The sequence below is a fragment of the Carassius gibelio genome, chromosome B1 (assembly GCF_023724105.1).
Source record: "Carassius gibelio isolate Cgi1373 ecotype wild population from Czech Republic chromosome B1, carGib1.2-hapl.c, whole genome shotgun sequence".
NCBI lineage: Eukaryota > Metazoa > Chordata > Actinopteri > Cypriniformes > Cyprinidae > Carassius > Carassius gibelio.
This window is the reverse complement of record NC_068396.1, coordinates 29,357,646-29,373,834: the sequence shown is the minus strand read 5'-3', so window position 1 is coordinate 29,373,834 and position 16,189 is coordinate 29,357,646. Positions and strand designations below refer to the sequence as shown.

The following is a 16,189-nucleotide window of genomic DNA, read 5'->3' as shown; positions in this document are numbered from 1 at the left end:
GGAACGATCCCCATAAAAAATAAAAAAAGACATTTTTATAATGTTATTATTTCAAAAAGTGATAATAAATAATAAGTAATAATTCATAAGTATAAGTCATGAATTTGTTGTGCATTTAAAGAAAAATGTACTCATGCTTGTTGCTTGACCATCAAAGGACAGCATAGCATCTTGAAATATTATCATTTTTAAAATGTTTATTACACAGTATAGTTTTACATTATTATTATTTATGCTATAATAACAACACTGAAAAATAATTTGTACATTATTAATGCAAATGCTAATGTAATATTAATAATATGCAAAATAATACAGTTTTTATTAATATTATTTCTTTTATTATTATTGTGTGTTTTATCATAAGATACTACACATTACAGAATGTATGATTAAACAAAGCACAATTAGTCCATCAGTGCTTATTGTTTTGGAAATGCAAAAAGAACAAATCTGACGCATTTATCATCGTCAAAGATGTAATCAGAACAATTCATTACGCCATAAATTACTACAGTGCAAATCAGTATAATTACGGCCAAGGTTATATGTCCTTCTATAATTTGACCAACTGAATCATCTTGACAGTGTTTTAGCAACCTTAATTTGAAGATTTTTTATTCCACAAAACAAAAGAAACCAGTCAACTTCAGGAGAAAAGGGACAGTAAAGTCCCGTTCACACCAAGCACAATAACTATAAAGAGAACGATAAAGTTCAAAAAATCTTGTGGAGTTCACACCACAAATATAACAATAAAGAATCACTTTCAGAACTATTTTTTCCAGCTGATGAACAATAAAAATATTGACAGCCAAACAGAATCCATCCTAACGTAACGAGCTCGAGAATTTAAAGCAGCAGACGTGCGCTTAGAATAACCAGACGATATTCTTCGCTGCTGGTGTGGACGCTAATATCGTTATCTTTATAGTTATCGTTCTTGGTGTGAGCAGGCCTTAACACTTCAAAATAAGGTACTATTTGTTATTATTCTTTAGTGCATTAGCTATAACCCATCCAGAAAATAATTGTGAAATTATGAAATCTTGCCAAGGAGTCACTGATACTTACGTGTGAACATTGTAAGGAACCACGGGATGGCATACAGCTGAAAGGAACAGAAAGAAAGAACATTCATTCTTGCACGAAAACCATTTTTACATGAACAACAATGTGATTATTATGAACAAACAGCACGGGCCCTTTTATAATTCCCAATAAACCACCTCAGCGATTGTTAAATTCATCAGAGGGAACCTGTATTTGTCATTCAGGCCTCTGCTTCACAGCCCTCTGTGAAACGAGAGGACGTGTGTGGGAGAGTAATGAACAGCCAGCATCCCCGCGTCTCTCAGCCGTCTCCCTCCAGCACCTGTTCCAACACTGCCTCTTTTCCCATGGTTCTGCTCGGTTGCGGTTGGGTAGGATGTATAATCCATTTCAGCAGTTGATTGGTGGCTCGGCCTCAGAGGGGTTTAGGGAGAAATGAGAGGACGAGCGCGAGACAGGCTTCGGTCTAGCCAAATCAGCTCCCTGCTGGGAAGAGCTCCATCTCTGACTGAGACAGACTGACCACTGCTAAACGTGACAGCACGGCCCCGGAGGAGTCAAAATTAGAGGCAACGAGGAGCTGTGCGTGATGGGACGAGGTCCAGTGACGTCATGACACCCAAAATAAATGGTGTCAGAAACAATATACATTAACGTTTAAAACGAGAAAAAAAAAACAGTTGTGCGGCTTAATATTTTTGTGAAACCATGATAATTTTTTTTACTGAATAGAAAAGTTCAAAAGAATAGCATTTGTAATCATTTGTAATATTATAATTGTCAATTTTAATTGTTTTAACGCATCCTTGCTGTAGTATTAATTTATTTTTTAAAAATCTTACTGATCCCAAACCGCCATTAAAGCGATAGTTCACCCAAAAATGAAAATTCTGTCATCATTTACTCAGCCTCTTGTAATTCCAAACCTGTATGAGTTGCTTTCTTAGGGCCTTTACATAGTCAACGAGAGAAACGCGAGCAAGCAACGTGAGCGACGTGAACGACGCGTTCCCTTTCATAGTCTAAACAGTGGACGCAAGCGTCATGGGCAATGCGTGTATGCAATACACCGCTCACGCAACAGAGGGTAGTAGAGTCGGGTGATAGTAGAGTCAGGTCGCGTGATATTCAGATCACAATGGCAACTGAAGAGGAGTGTATTCTGTTGCTGATGAACTATCATATAAATGTGGATGAATACGTATAAGTTCGCATAATTTTTCCTCTTCGCCCGCCATTGTATTCAAACCTTCTTCTTCTGTAAACACAATATACTTGAATTAATGTACAATACTTGCAATGTCGCCCCCACCGACAACGCATAGTATTGCATGCATCGGCGCGTCGCATATCAAAAACTAGGACGACACATTTGGGTACGCACCGACGCATAATGGCGGCCAAAGCGTAACGATGCGTAGCCTCATTTCTGTCAAATGATGACAGAATTTTAATTTTGGGGTGAACTATCTCTTTAATGTCCTTCTAAAGTAACAGAACGTCACCCTTGATTGCATCACAACAAATATTACCCAATTAGATCCAAAATTACACGTTTGCCATTTTGTCCAAGCAATTTAACAAATGCTTTGAAAGAAAATCAAAACAAAAACGGTTAGTTTTGGCAAAAAAACCTGGCCTATCCAACATTATCAGAATACCAACAAGAAGCAGGACACAAAACTAGGTCACTTTCCTGCGAATTCCAGGCCTTGTGCTGCCAAATATAATAGCACTCATGCAGACTTTACTGAACTGAGCCAAATACTCGACTAACATCAGCCAAGATGCATTCATGCCTCAAAGACCGTTTGATAATAACAAGATAAGTCAAGTCAGGGTCAAATATTATCCCAACTCAGTGAAAATTAAAATGACAACAACAGTGGGAACAAACGGACATCAAGCAAACAGCGCACAAAATGAATCTAGCTGGGGTGTTTTGGGTGGTCGCTAGGGTATTCATGCCAAAGTCCACCTTGCTTCAGAGAAAAGCATTAAATTCTACTAACAGGGCCCCTTTAAAAGCCAGCAAGGTGACTTTGGGATTGTGTTGTCAAGAAAACAAACACTTCCAGATCAAACGCATTGGGAATCATGGCAGGGTTAAGCCTATATAATGGTCTGCTCAGAGACTCCAGTTCAGCAGTGTCTTCTTTTGATTCATGCGGTCGAACCATAACAGCAGCTGTGCAGAGGCTGAGCTGAACGCCGGTTCTCTGCTCCTGCATCAAAGACCAATTCCGTGTTGATTCCCACAACTCATCATTTATTTGGACCCTCGGTCGCAGAGCTGTGGGTGGATTTGTCTGTGGAGGTCACCTATCCATCAGTATAGAGAGACATCATCTTGGCATTTTAAAAAATAAAGAGGGAGCGTTTGTGGATCACAGAAAATTCCGGTGTGTGTGTGCGCTCGGCGAAAACTTGGCCGGCGATCAAATCTCAGGGTCAGCCACGTGTGTGAGCGGCCCATCAATGACACGAGCCACAGCAGATCTGACGTGTGACAGGACTTGAATGCAAAGATGTGCTCAATCACTCTAGAGAGGATCTGCTGTCAAAACAAGCCATTATACTGTACACGCAATCAAAAGCATTTTAGCTCTTACATTTATTCATTTTTAAATGTTCTGGTATGAGTCAATAATATGAATACCGACTCAGATTTGAGTGTACCAACTACCCTTTTAGTAAACATCAAATAAGTTAAATGCTAAAAAAAGGGTCATATAAATAAATAATTAATACTAAAGTGAAACTAGAAAAACAAATCAAATTAGCAAATGTAATAACTCATTACTGAAGTAAATATTTATCATTATAAACAATATTTAATTATATTAAATTCTAGGCTTCTGCAAGCTTTTCCAAGGTAAATTGAAGACTTTTTAAGACTAATTAAAGATAATTTGACAAATAAATGAAAGGGAAAACAATATGTCAATATATTTTCTAAATGTAAATTGAATGAGCAGCACTTCAAAGTTTGAAAACTGAAACTGAAATTTCAAACCATCTCCATTACATTTTAATTTATTTCACACCGGCACACACACACACACACACACACACACACACACATGCACGCACACACACACACACACACACACACACGCACACACAGATTGCTTAACTGGAACATGAAAATAACTTTGCTTAACTTAAACTTTGCAAAAAGCTTACATTTAAGATGAATGTTTAAGGCCCTAATTTGTAGAAGGGAAAATTAATACTTTTTAAGACCAGCAGATATAATTGAATTTTATTATTATTAAATATTATTAATTTAAGTAAAATTTATATTATAATAAAATATCATTAATACTGTTATAAAATTAATTATAATAAAATAATGAATTATTATACTGTATTTAATTAAACTGTTATATATATTTTTTGTTAAAATAAATATAAAAAGTGATATTTAAATATAATATTATAAAAATATAATATAGCAATTATTATTATATTCTATTATCTAAATAAAATAATAGCCTCACTCATTAATGTTTGCTATAAGTGCAAGGGTCATTGTTATTACAGCTCAATAGTATTGTGGATTTGAAAAAAATTAATTGACTCTTGAACACAACAAAAGGTTAATAATGAGTAACACATTGCTCAATTACATTTTAGACACAATATTTCCCAATAGGTTTCTGTTCTGCCATTGGAAACACTTTTTCGGAGTAAACTAGCATATAGACGGCTCTCAAAGCTAACAGGAATGGATCAAATATTGATAGCATGGGGCATGCAACAAAGTAAACAATGTCAATTTGACTTGATTTCGATGCGATCTCATGAAATATTTACACTTACATCAGGTATGAATCCAATCTCGTTCAGGTGGTTGCTGAGCTCGGGGTCATGGAACGCAATCATCTGCGAGAAGACGGTCAGATATTCTGGAGAAGTGAAGAATAAGAGCATTCAGGCGTTTGCACTCCAGCCAAAAACACTTTTAACACGTTATACCCATGGCAGGACAAACACTCTGCTCAAAGCTCAGTCAGACAGCTAAACAAAGCAATTCTGCTCCTGAAGTGCTGACAGCTGAGCTTGCAAACCCAACAACAAACATGCCCAAATGTCAGGCTACAGAAATCCTCTAAGTGTTTACGGCTGCAATCACTGCAGTGTAACAGCCATAAACACTTAAAGGATTTTTAAAAAACAGCTGCAATGCAAGCAAACACGTGCAAACTGCCACACAAATCAGGCATGCCGCAAATCGATTAAATGTGGTTACTTTTTTCACACATTCCCAATCTTTATACTGTAGTTCTGTTCTTTTTGGAGAAACGAAAAGGTCCCCTTACCTTGTATCACATGCGAGTTGTCCTTCAGGAAGAAATTGTACAGATATTTGGGAATGAAGGCCGACATGCATGCATATGCAAGAGCTGAGATGAAAAATAGTAACAGGATTGAGTTAGTCCAGCTAGAGCCACTAATATCAGGAAGAATGTAAAAAAAAAAATATATAAGTTGGCCAGAAATCTTACCTTCGTTGTTGAAATTTAGATAGAGGAAAGGTGCGCAGAGCGAATCCAAGCCTAGAGCAAAAACATCAAATCAAGACATACATGGGACAATCTCACAAAACCGGTCAAGAAAATGCCCATGTCACATTCTAAAATAAAAATGCACCGAGAGCAATTACATATCATTAGAATTATCATTTTGGTGGAACATGGGTTTGATTGTAATGCTAATAAAAGGCATAATGAAAAACACCTTCACATTCTAAAAAATAAGCTTGATCTCTTCATATTTTAGGGTGAAATATGACCCAGATGTGTTCTTGACGGGTTTCTTAAGAGTGCACAAGAGTTGATCTGCTATCTCTATCCAACAGTGAACGCACAACAGAAACACTGCGAGTCTTTGGTGCCATCTAGTGGCAGAAAGCGGAACCGTGTGCATGACCCCACCCGAGCATGGCTCCATCACCTTGCCAGTACACCAGATCAGGATGAGACACCACCCAAGCCTTGAGCACCCGCCGAAACTTGATGTGACCCTGAGGTGACGACAGCAGCTCGTCGTACTGGTGACAGCGAGGGATGTCCACTTCAATCTGCGTGACAAATGCATAAAGTCTGCAGCCTTAAATCAACTAGGTGGGCGACACGTCTCCATCAGCGCTGTTTGCTCCGGGATCGTTTGAAATATTCAGCAGTGGACAGTCAAATCTTAACAAGGCTTAAAGGTGAAAACAGGCTCTTCACAAACAAAGTGAATAATTCAACAGGCTGATTAATTATTCAGCTTTCCAATAACCTCAATCAGTGCGAAGACTATTAAACACATAGAAAAGAGTCTCACCTGTCTGTCAGTGGGGATGGGCGTGTCCTTATCGATGCCGTCATATTTTGATTGGATGTCCCCCTGCGGGAGTACATTGATTGATTTGAATGTGGGAGTGTTGCACTAAAAGGCAGGTTTAATATTAAAACAGAACAACTGTGTTGCTATAAAGTGAAATGTGCATTGAATTTATGTCAAAATTTGATTGATTGCACGTCATGCATCAATAGTCCACTAATGACCAGAAAACGCCAGGCATGCTTTTAAGCTGCCAAACACTTCAACATTTTGATCTGACTCAAGAAATCCAGCCCACGGTTTCCTATAAAAACGGTCATAAAACATCTATTGCTGAACAATTAGAATATATTCCCTGGCGTATATGCAGTGTTTGTGTGTACCTCAACTCCTAATAAAGCTGCCCAGGCCAGACCCCTCAGAAGAGGAGGAATATCAACCCTCGCCTCCTTCCAAACCTGGGTCTTCTTGTAGGGGTACGCCTAAAAATGAATGCGAAACACATTTATGGAATTATTTACAGTAATAGCGGTTTGTTAAACTTTGTTTTATGAGCTGCTGAAGTCTGTTAAACTAATACACTATGAATTATTTCTAATTGTCAACATAAAAAAAAAAAAAAAGTGTTTGAAAAAGAACCAGTAAGTCAATATTAATGATTTGTCTTTTTTGAAAATGTCTTAATGAGCCGTTTGTTTTGTGGGTGGACATCCATCATGGGGTGGTTTCTTCAGCTATTTTTATGTGGTCATTTTCAGAAAATGTGTGTGTGTGTGAAGGACCTTGAGCAGTCTGTCGAAGAGGACGATGCGGGTGAGCTGGTACTCGGTGTCTCTCTCCCGGATAATGAGGGGCAGTGTGACGGTGGCAGACAGTTCATTACTGCTGTTAGACTGAGGCAGGCTGGACTGTCTGCGGGACACACGGGACATTTCCACAGCATCAGACACACACACTGACTGCTGCCAAACACAAGATCTGACTTCATGAATGATTTCTTACTCATCTTCTAGTAACGGATAGTACGTCTCTCCTGCGACATCCTTCAGCCTCTGGAATGAGAGATTAGCCGTGCTTTAGTGTCACCTCACGTTATGTTTTTGGATTTGTAAAAAAAACACTGTCAAGTATTGTCCATAACTATTACATTAATCAATTATTAAATATAAACATAAATCCTATATCAATACATATATCACATTTATGCAGTTTTTTATATTTCAATACAAACCCAAATCTTAAACATCTAAATATTTAAGATAATCATATATGAACATAATATTGTGTAATATTGTCTATGATATTAAATGTTATTAAATATTATTAAATATATTAAATATTTTAATCTTAAAACTTAAATTATACATTCAATATTTAAGATAATAACAATTGAACGATATAAAATAAAATATTGTCTATAATATTTAATATAAACCCCAAGTCATAATTACACACCTAAATGTTGAAGATAATCATAAATGTACAATAAAAAATAAAACATTGTCTACAATATTCAATATAAACCCAAATCAAAATTACATATCTAAATGTTGAAGATAATTGTAAATGTACAATAAAATAATAATAATATTGTATTAATTAGTTATACAAAAAACAAAAATAACGTGATTAAAATATTTGAATACTGTTAGCATCCTGGCCTAATTAATTAATTAGATTAAATAATCACAGCATCCTGTAATCAATTAGATTAAGAATTTGAATCGACTGGCAGCCCTAACATAAATACACACACACACACACACACACACACATATACATACATACATACATACATACCATACAGACAGACAGACAGATAGATTTTTGTTCTATGCTTATGCAAATAATACATTTACAATTGTATTTTGATGGCCTATACGAGCAAACACCCTTACATTTTTTAGCTGATTAAGAGAAAGCGTCACAGTTGTGTCATCGAGGAGGAAACTTCTGTCGCGGCCTTGACCAAAAGACTCGCCATCCTCCAAAATGAACCTGGAGAGCAAACACACGAATGCAAACAGCTGTTTAAAACAGATGATTTATTCTGCACGCTGAGACAGTCGTTAAGGGGTCAGAGATGTGGGAGTACTTGGGAAGGGTGCAGATGGGAGGTTTGGACTGGATGATCTCTTGATTGGTCAGCTCTTTCTCCAGGTCTCCTCCTGCCAAACACCACAGATGATGCACCTCATCTATGGCTCTCTCTGACAGGTAGTTCTCTCCATCATCTGCACAACACAGCAGTATCGTCATTTTTTTATAGTCATTAAAAATGTTTCCACAGTGTGAGATCTAGGCACTCGAACCTTTCCAGAGTTCACTGATGTCCTCTGGAAGCTGTAAATGAGCACAGCGCGGGGAGGAGGCAAACAGACGCACAGGGCTCTGGTAGGGTGTGTACTGACAGGAAATGATCTCAAACACAGAGTCTCCCAGAAGCTCGGCCGGAGTGGCTCTGAAAGACAACAACAATCAGACACTAACTATTATTATTAATTAACCATGAGTTTGGTCCTCTCTGTTTACTCACATACTGTATGCATTAATAATTATTAGTAGTATTAATATTAAGTAGTACATCAATTCCATATTGTGATGTTCGATTTGCTCAATTAGACCAAAGCAAACAAGTATGGAAAATTTCATTAAGGCAAATTCCCTGTATGGACATGTTAAACACTTTATGAATAAATTAATATTTAATATTAACAAATTAATTATTACAGTTAACTAAAAGTAAAATATAAAAATAAAATTATTGTTAAAATAAAATAATATTTTTAGATCATACTGTATGTCTTATTTATTTGTAGTATAAATATTAATTAATATATTAATTCCAATAATGTGATAATTTAATTAGACAAAAAGCAAACTTACTAATCGAGAAATAAAATAATTGATAATTGAAATTAAAATAAAATGAAATTCTAATTTCATTTAAATGGATTCTAAAGACTTATTCTGGAAATATAATAAATAAAAACTAAAACTAAACCAAAACTACTGAACTAAAACCAAAACTCAAATAAAACTAAATTAAACCTAAAAAGTAAATAAAAAATAAAATAAAATAAAAACAGGAAAACACGTCAAATTAATTACAAATCTGACTACATTGTCCTAAAATAAATCAAATAAAAATAAAAATGAATAATATATACTCAAATGTAATGAAACTGAACTGAAAATATAAAAGTAGTAAAAACAGATTCAAAATCATTATAAAAAACTATAATAGTATCTCTGCTACATATCTATATTCTGAAGTGTTAATGGCTGTTTAAATAAATATAAATATTGAGATGCAATATGAATGAAAACTACCAATTTTATAACTATATGGCCCATTCCTACAAAGAATTTAAATAATACATTTATTAGTAAAATAAATTAATAAATAATAAGTGCAAGTCCCTACTCGAGAGATTTAAAGGCATAATGTCATAATGCCAAATGTCCTTCTGACTGCATGAAAAGTTTTGGAAGATCAGAGTTTTATTATTTCCATAAAGAAATGATATAGGGCTAAATATTGTAGGTAACCTTTTTGAAGGGAGAAACGTCAGGCATTTCCTCAATAAAGCCTGCACATTTTCAGGCAGCTCCTGGGAAAAAGACGGAGACAAGAATATTAGTAAAGCATCAAACCCAGCCAAACTCTGATAAATCAGCACTATCTGTCATTCGTGCCATAAACCCCGCTGAAAAGTGAAGTTTTATGAGGACATTTGGAAAACATTAGCCGTACGACCAGTGAGCCTGCAGTGTCAAGCTAAGAAGAGTTTATCTGAGAGGTTTCAAAGTAAACCTTTTAAAGTCAAATTCCTTCGAGATGAAACCCCTGAGATAAAGCATTTCCAACCATGAGACTGATTGTGTATTGTTCTGTCCGGCAGTAAAAGGTTTACAAAAAAAGAAAACATAATCAAATATCTCATCAAGGAATGTAAAGTAAAAAGATGAAAGGCTATCCATTAAGATGAGCAAACTTACCTTAATTGTATCTAAGCAGCCGTGTTCCTCGGCAAGAACCGTGATTATGTCGTCCATGCATCCTGTAGAGACAATAAGGTATTCCAGTCAAATGCATTACAACAGAAAATAGACATAATAATGTGATGTGAATACATAAACAGGGTCACATAAGCACGAACTTGCCTAAGGTGATGATGAACTTCATTCTCTCACTAATATCAATGTTCTGTAGAATCTGCCTTCCCTATTGGACAACACAAGTCACATGACATCAAATAGTTAATGTTAAAATCATTGTGGTCACATTTCAACAGTCTGAATAGTTTTGCAGTATGTATATTTTTTCTTTATTTGCCAAAAGTGTAGTATACAACAGAGCATACTAAATGCAACGTTGCATCTCATAATGCACTGTGCCTGTTTTGACCTTGTATTCCTCTTTTTAAAAAAGAGAGTAGGCTTTGCCAAGCCAACATTCAGGTTTGTTTACAATTAGTTTCTTCTGGCCTGGGACAGTTATTACGGTTTACTAAAACTAAAACTATTACAACATTTTTGTTAACCGAAATTAAGTTATTAATTTATAATATTCAATATTAATCTATTTATTTCAACTATAAAATATTATTTAAAAAAAATTTAATCTATTAAAAATATTAGATTAAAACCTAAATATACTTCTAATGTTATTGGTGTTATTTAAATTATTATTTTTTAATTAAATTCCAGTTTTGTTTAGATTAAACTTAAAATAACCACCTAAAATATCTAAAATAAAATAAATATCAAACTAAAAATTAAAGCTGAAAAAAAAAAAACTAAATCATAGAAAAAGACAAAACAAAATACATAAAATTAATTACAAATTCAACTAAAATTAAAACTAAAACTAAAAGTATAAAAATGGATCTAATTCAAAATGATAGTAAAAACTATGACAATAAAAACATAATAATAAAATTCGAAAAAATTCGAGCTAGAAAAGAATTTTGTGTATTTCAAGCAAAAGTGTCCATTTTGCAATCAAACAAAGGTTTTTTTAGGGAGAAAAGGAATTTATAAACGTTATTGTCTTTGATTGATATATATGCATAAAATGTAACCTGTAAGTGAAAACTGGAGTTTTTTAAACTTACAATATATATATTGGAAACAATAATTTGCATTAATCTCAAATTCAGTTGAGTCCTTGTTGAGCAGAATCAATGAAAACTCTGAGAGCGTACCACACAGAGTTCAAACAGAAGCACCCCGAGAGACCAAACGTCTGTTTTGGGCCCTGAAGGAAGAGGGGCCTCAATGATCGAGGGGTCGCTGGAATAAAAACAGCCTTGAGCAATAACCTCTGGAGGCAGGTAAGATGGATACCTACAAAAACACAGAGAAACAGAAGACACGGGTGTTGGAAAGGTCTCGCAGGGTGCAGATGTGGTCCTTGTGATGACAGATTACAAAAGACATGTCCCACAAACCCTGATATTATAAAAAGGGCCCTCTGAGAACATGGGGGCTCCTAGTTGTGCCACTCAGCTAAGTTATTTATGATACCACACAAGGAAGCCGCTTTGATATCCAGGATCTGCTTTTGATCCAAACAAAGATGGGCCACAATGATGCACTTCTAATGTTAGTTCATCTTTCTTTATTACGAGAGCACAGCGTGACCCATTGATCTTTTTTTCAATGAAAGGCTGACGCTTCGATTTGGAGCCGCGATGCATCTTAAAAAGATTTAAAGCTCGCCCTGACTTTCTGCTCTGCAATAAGGATGCCGAGATGTTATCTGTACCCTTATATAGACTCCAAAGCACGTGAGTTTCACTTTGAGGAATATGTTAGATCAGGAAACAAATGGAAAACATTATAGCTGAATGACGTACCCAATAGGAAAGTCAACATCTGCTCCGTGGTCGGTCATGTGATAAAGGCCGAATTTGGCCAGCTTCACCTTGCCCTGTTGATTTGTAAAAGAACATCGGATTCCAACAGTGAGCTGAAAGCACCTCACAGTAAGACATCAATCCTGATGTAATTCTGACAATTTTACTGTGCTTATTATATTAAATAAACTCATGCTAACAGTAACATAGACTGAAGTCAGAATTCCCAGCTTATTTACTATAAAGCTTTTATATTGAAAATATGGAATATTATTACATGTTTGAGCAAAAAATAATAATAACAGGCTTAGATCAATAATAAAAAAAAGTAAAAAAAAATAAAATAAAAAAAGTAAAATTAAATTTAAAGCTTGTTATTACACCCTGCAGCTTATCTGTGTGTCTACACACCTCGCGGTCCAGGAGAACATTGTTGGGAGACAAGGCACGATGCACCATGCCGTGTTTATTCATGAACTCCAAGCCTTCCAGCACTTCATAGGCAACCTGTAGCACCTTCTCTGGACTAAGAGAGACAAGAACTTAAAATCTTGAAAAATGCAACATATTACATAATATTACAACCATATATGTACCTATGCTTACCCACATATACCCATGTTAAACTATTCATCACATCTCCTGGAATTAAGACCTGATCATGAACGATCGATTACATATTTTGGGGTAGAATTTGGAATTTTTCAAACACTTCTAAAATTTAAGTAAAAGTAAAAAGACAAAATACAAAGTTATTAGTCTAAAAATAAATAAATATATAAATATATATATGTATGTATTCACAAACATTTATAGATATATTTATATAGATACTATGGGTCAAAAGAAAGGCATAATCAGATAGTAAACATAAGAACATGCAATTCATTTAAGTGCCATTAATTCATAATAAAATATCAGATTTATACAGTAGATGGCAGAACAAGAGCAGCATAAATATGCAGTTGAAGCTGTTCAGTCACTGCTAATATCTGTCAGTTATTGTGAATACATCATTGGTTCAGCTGTTAATTCCACTCAGACAGCTACAGTTTTTCTGTGTTTAACGTGATACTGGATGAAAATAAAAAGCTGAACGTAAAAGACACTGCATTCATCTGCTTTTAATAGAAGACAGAGAGGACAAACAGTCTGTACAAACACAGGCTGCTGGGTGAGTCTGACCTCAAAAACAAATCCAAAACAAATATGGGTATTAAAGTTCATGTCACTTAATAAACTAAAGTGGATGGTTCTTATCAGTCAAATATTATAAACAGTACATTCTGACTTTTCTGCCCAAGTCATGGTAGCACTTTATTTTACAGTCCTGTTCACCATGTACATACTATGTACTAATAACTATGTAAAAACTAGGTACTAACCCTGAACCTACCGCTAAACCTAACCCTACCCCATGTAGTTACCTTGTTTTACCAGAACTTTCTTAGATAAATACACTGTAAGTACACTATAGGTACATGTAAGTACACGTACTGTAAAATAAAGTGCAACCCAAGTCATGAAACCTGTAGACAGGTCTGGGTGTTGAAAAACATGTTTCTTTGGAAATATCTGGATATGTAATTGGGGTGGTGAAAATATTGCTAGACATGACTGGTCTGATTGGAAATTGTGACTCAATACTTTATATACTGTCTAAAAAAATGGAAGCTTTACTGCTTGCAATAAGATGTTTTTGTCCTCCGTCTTGTTTTCAAGCAAGTTTTACCATCTACGTCTACAGTCCTTGATAGTGAATTGTTATCAAACTGGCCCAATTGCTATTAAATTAAGATATTACAATGTTGTATCTAATGGTAATACCACTGTAAATCACTATTTCCATGCTTTTATTTATTGGTGTTGCCTTAGATTGAGCAAAAACGGTCTACCTGTATTTCAAATAAATAATGGTTTTCATTAAAGAATCCCTCACTTGCAGCAAAGTCATGTAAACAGACCATATGCAATCAGTTATATTCCGTGTGCATGTATTACCTGACTGGTTTCCCTTGCTTCAGAAGGTCCTTCAAGCTTTTTTCATAGTGCTCAGCTACAATAACCAGACGTTCTGCAAGATGTCAAGAGGTCAAATTAGAGTTCATGGGAATCTAACCCACAACCTTGGTGTTGCAAGCACCATTATTCACTGAACTTTTAGCATCTCATGTAAATGTATCAGTGTTTTATTTATTCTATATTTGGTTCGCACTGTTCTGCATGCAACTGAAAAAAAAGGTCACAGTATCTTAAAAAAAACGCTATTGTTTTGCAATAACAATCACTCCAAAATGTACAACATTCATACTATTCCCATTTCAAAATTGACTTTAATAACCCAGTCATTATCCTCAGAAAGGATTATTCCCTGCAGCGAGATGATGACCTGCATTCAAGGTCATTTCTCAAACATGAAAGAAAGTTATAACTCGAATAAATCTGCATAATCGTCATAAGGACTTCAAACACATGTGTTTGCCTACACATGCATCGATGTCAGAGGGTTTTCTCATAGGGGACACGTGCATGATACAACGCGCATCGTGCATGATAAATACTGAGCTAGGAGTCATAAAGCAACTAAAGATAAAAAGAAAGATCCTCACAGGCAGAATCAGCACACAAATAATGACATTAAACCACAAAGATAAAAATCACTAAGATAAAAGATGATAAAACCCTCAAGAGCACCAGAAAACAAAAACAGACTCGGTGAGGTTTTTAAGAGAAATGAAAAAAAAGCACACATTTCAACTTAATAGCACTTTAGATTGCTTCAAAGCAGCTTCACAGAAATAAACAGGGAAAATAACAGTGTCAGTGTTGCATGGTCATCGGTTATGAAACAACTTCCATTTCAGCTATAAAGGTCATTATCACTTCGAATCAAATTCAATAACTGTGTCATTGTTGAAGTGTTCATCAATTCTGATACTTTACAAAAGGTATCAATATTGTTTAAAAGATTCAACACTGAGATGCATTTTTTTTTTTTTTTTTTTTTGTAGGAAATAAACTTTATTTACTGTCATTTATCAATTGATGTCGGTTCACCCTTAAGAGATATTTCATATTAAGTACCCTTATTGTTTTAACTGCACTGACACTATTGGATGAGGACAAAACTCGAATAGAATTTCAGGTGAATAATGACACTGTTGTCTTCTGCTTTATAGATGAAATAAACTGAATTAATTTTGCAACATAGACAGTTATTGAACCAAACTGAATCAACACTGAACTGACTCGAGTTGAAGACCAACACTGTTGTTTTCAGTAGAGCTTGTCTCATAATGAACCAAATTTAACTGAACTGACAGACACTATTGTCTTGCTACAGCTGCTTTACATTGGTCTCATTTTTCAATCACTGAGATCACTGATGTTGATTAATTCTTCCCTGTTTAATACTGTGAAGCTGGAACAATCTGTATTGCATGAAGCACTATGGAAAAAAAAAAGGACCGTGGGTTGACTAGACTTTATCTTATTTGGGCCTCTGATGATTTGCCGGTCATGTAGCGGGAAACGCACGACATCCTACCATGCTTCCCTCTGGAGATGTCCACATACTGGCACAGTCTGGGATGGGTGATGGTCTTGAGGATCTGAAAGCGTCCCAGGATCTTGATGGAGTTGGGGGTGAGAGGAAGCCCATTGCTGCCGCACACATCATGAGGAAGAGGAGAGGCGAAGAAGGTGGAGGCCCCCAGCTCCGCATCTCTGAGGGGCTGCATGACTCGCCGGATGCTCAACAAAAACACTGACACAGGCAATATACAGACAACATACAGTTATACAGAATATACTTTGTATCATTTTAATGTGTTATCAATATCACGTATAGGCTACTATACATTAAATACAGCATAAACAGTAACAACAGTTAGTGTTACAACAGTAAAATTGTAGTACATTTTCATTAGGAGCGTCAG

General features: G+C 35.4%; 1 protein-coding gene across 1 annotated transcript in view; it reads right to left on the bottom strand.

The window, feature by feature from the left end:
* The window catches only part of tbck (TBC1 domain containing kinase), a 44,385-nt gene that overhangs the window by 27,808 nt on the left and 388 nt on the right, over positions 1-16,189 (bottom strand). The window contains exons 2-21 of the mRNA XM_052545031.1: positions 15,799-16,017; positions 14,253-14,325; positions 12,663-12,777; positions 12,252-12,325; positions 11,598-11,739; positions 10,555-10,615; positions 10,390-10,451; positions 9,940-10,001; positions 8,700-8,848; positions 8,483-8,621; positions 8,286-8,385; positions 7,390-7,439; positions 7,170-7,299; positions 6,771-6,869; positions 6,388-6,450; positions 6,013-6,139; positions 5,565-5,615; positions 5,379-5,462; positions 4,879-4,964; positions 1,075-1,111 (exon numbers count right to left, since the gene is read on the bottom strand). Of these exons, the coding sequence (XP_052400991.1) occupies positions 1,075-1,111; positions 4,879-4,964; positions 5,379-5,462; positions 5,565-5,615; positions 6,013-6,139; positions 6,388-6,450; positions 6,771-6,869; positions 7,170-7,299; positions 7,390-7,439; positions 8,286-8,385; positions 8,483-8,621; positions 8,700-8,848; positions 9,940-10,001; positions 10,390-10,451; positions 10,555-10,615; positions 11,598-11,739; positions 12,252-12,325; positions 12,663-12,777; positions 14,253-14,325; positions 15,799-15,991 (1,897 nt within the window). The 5' untranslated portion in view covers positions 15,992-16,017. The remainder of the gene's footprint in view (positions 1-1,074; positions 1,112-4,878; positions 4,965-5,378; positions 5,463-5,564; positions 5,616-6,012; positions 6,140-6,387; positions 6,451-6,770; positions 6,870-7,169; positions 7,300-7,389; positions 7,440-8,285; positions 8,386-8,482; positions 8,622-8,699; positions 8,849-9,939; positions 10,002-10,389; positions 10,452-10,554; positions 10,616-11,597; positions 11,740-12,251; positions 12,326-12,662; positions 12,778-14,252; positions 14,326-15,798; positions 16,018-16,189) is intronic.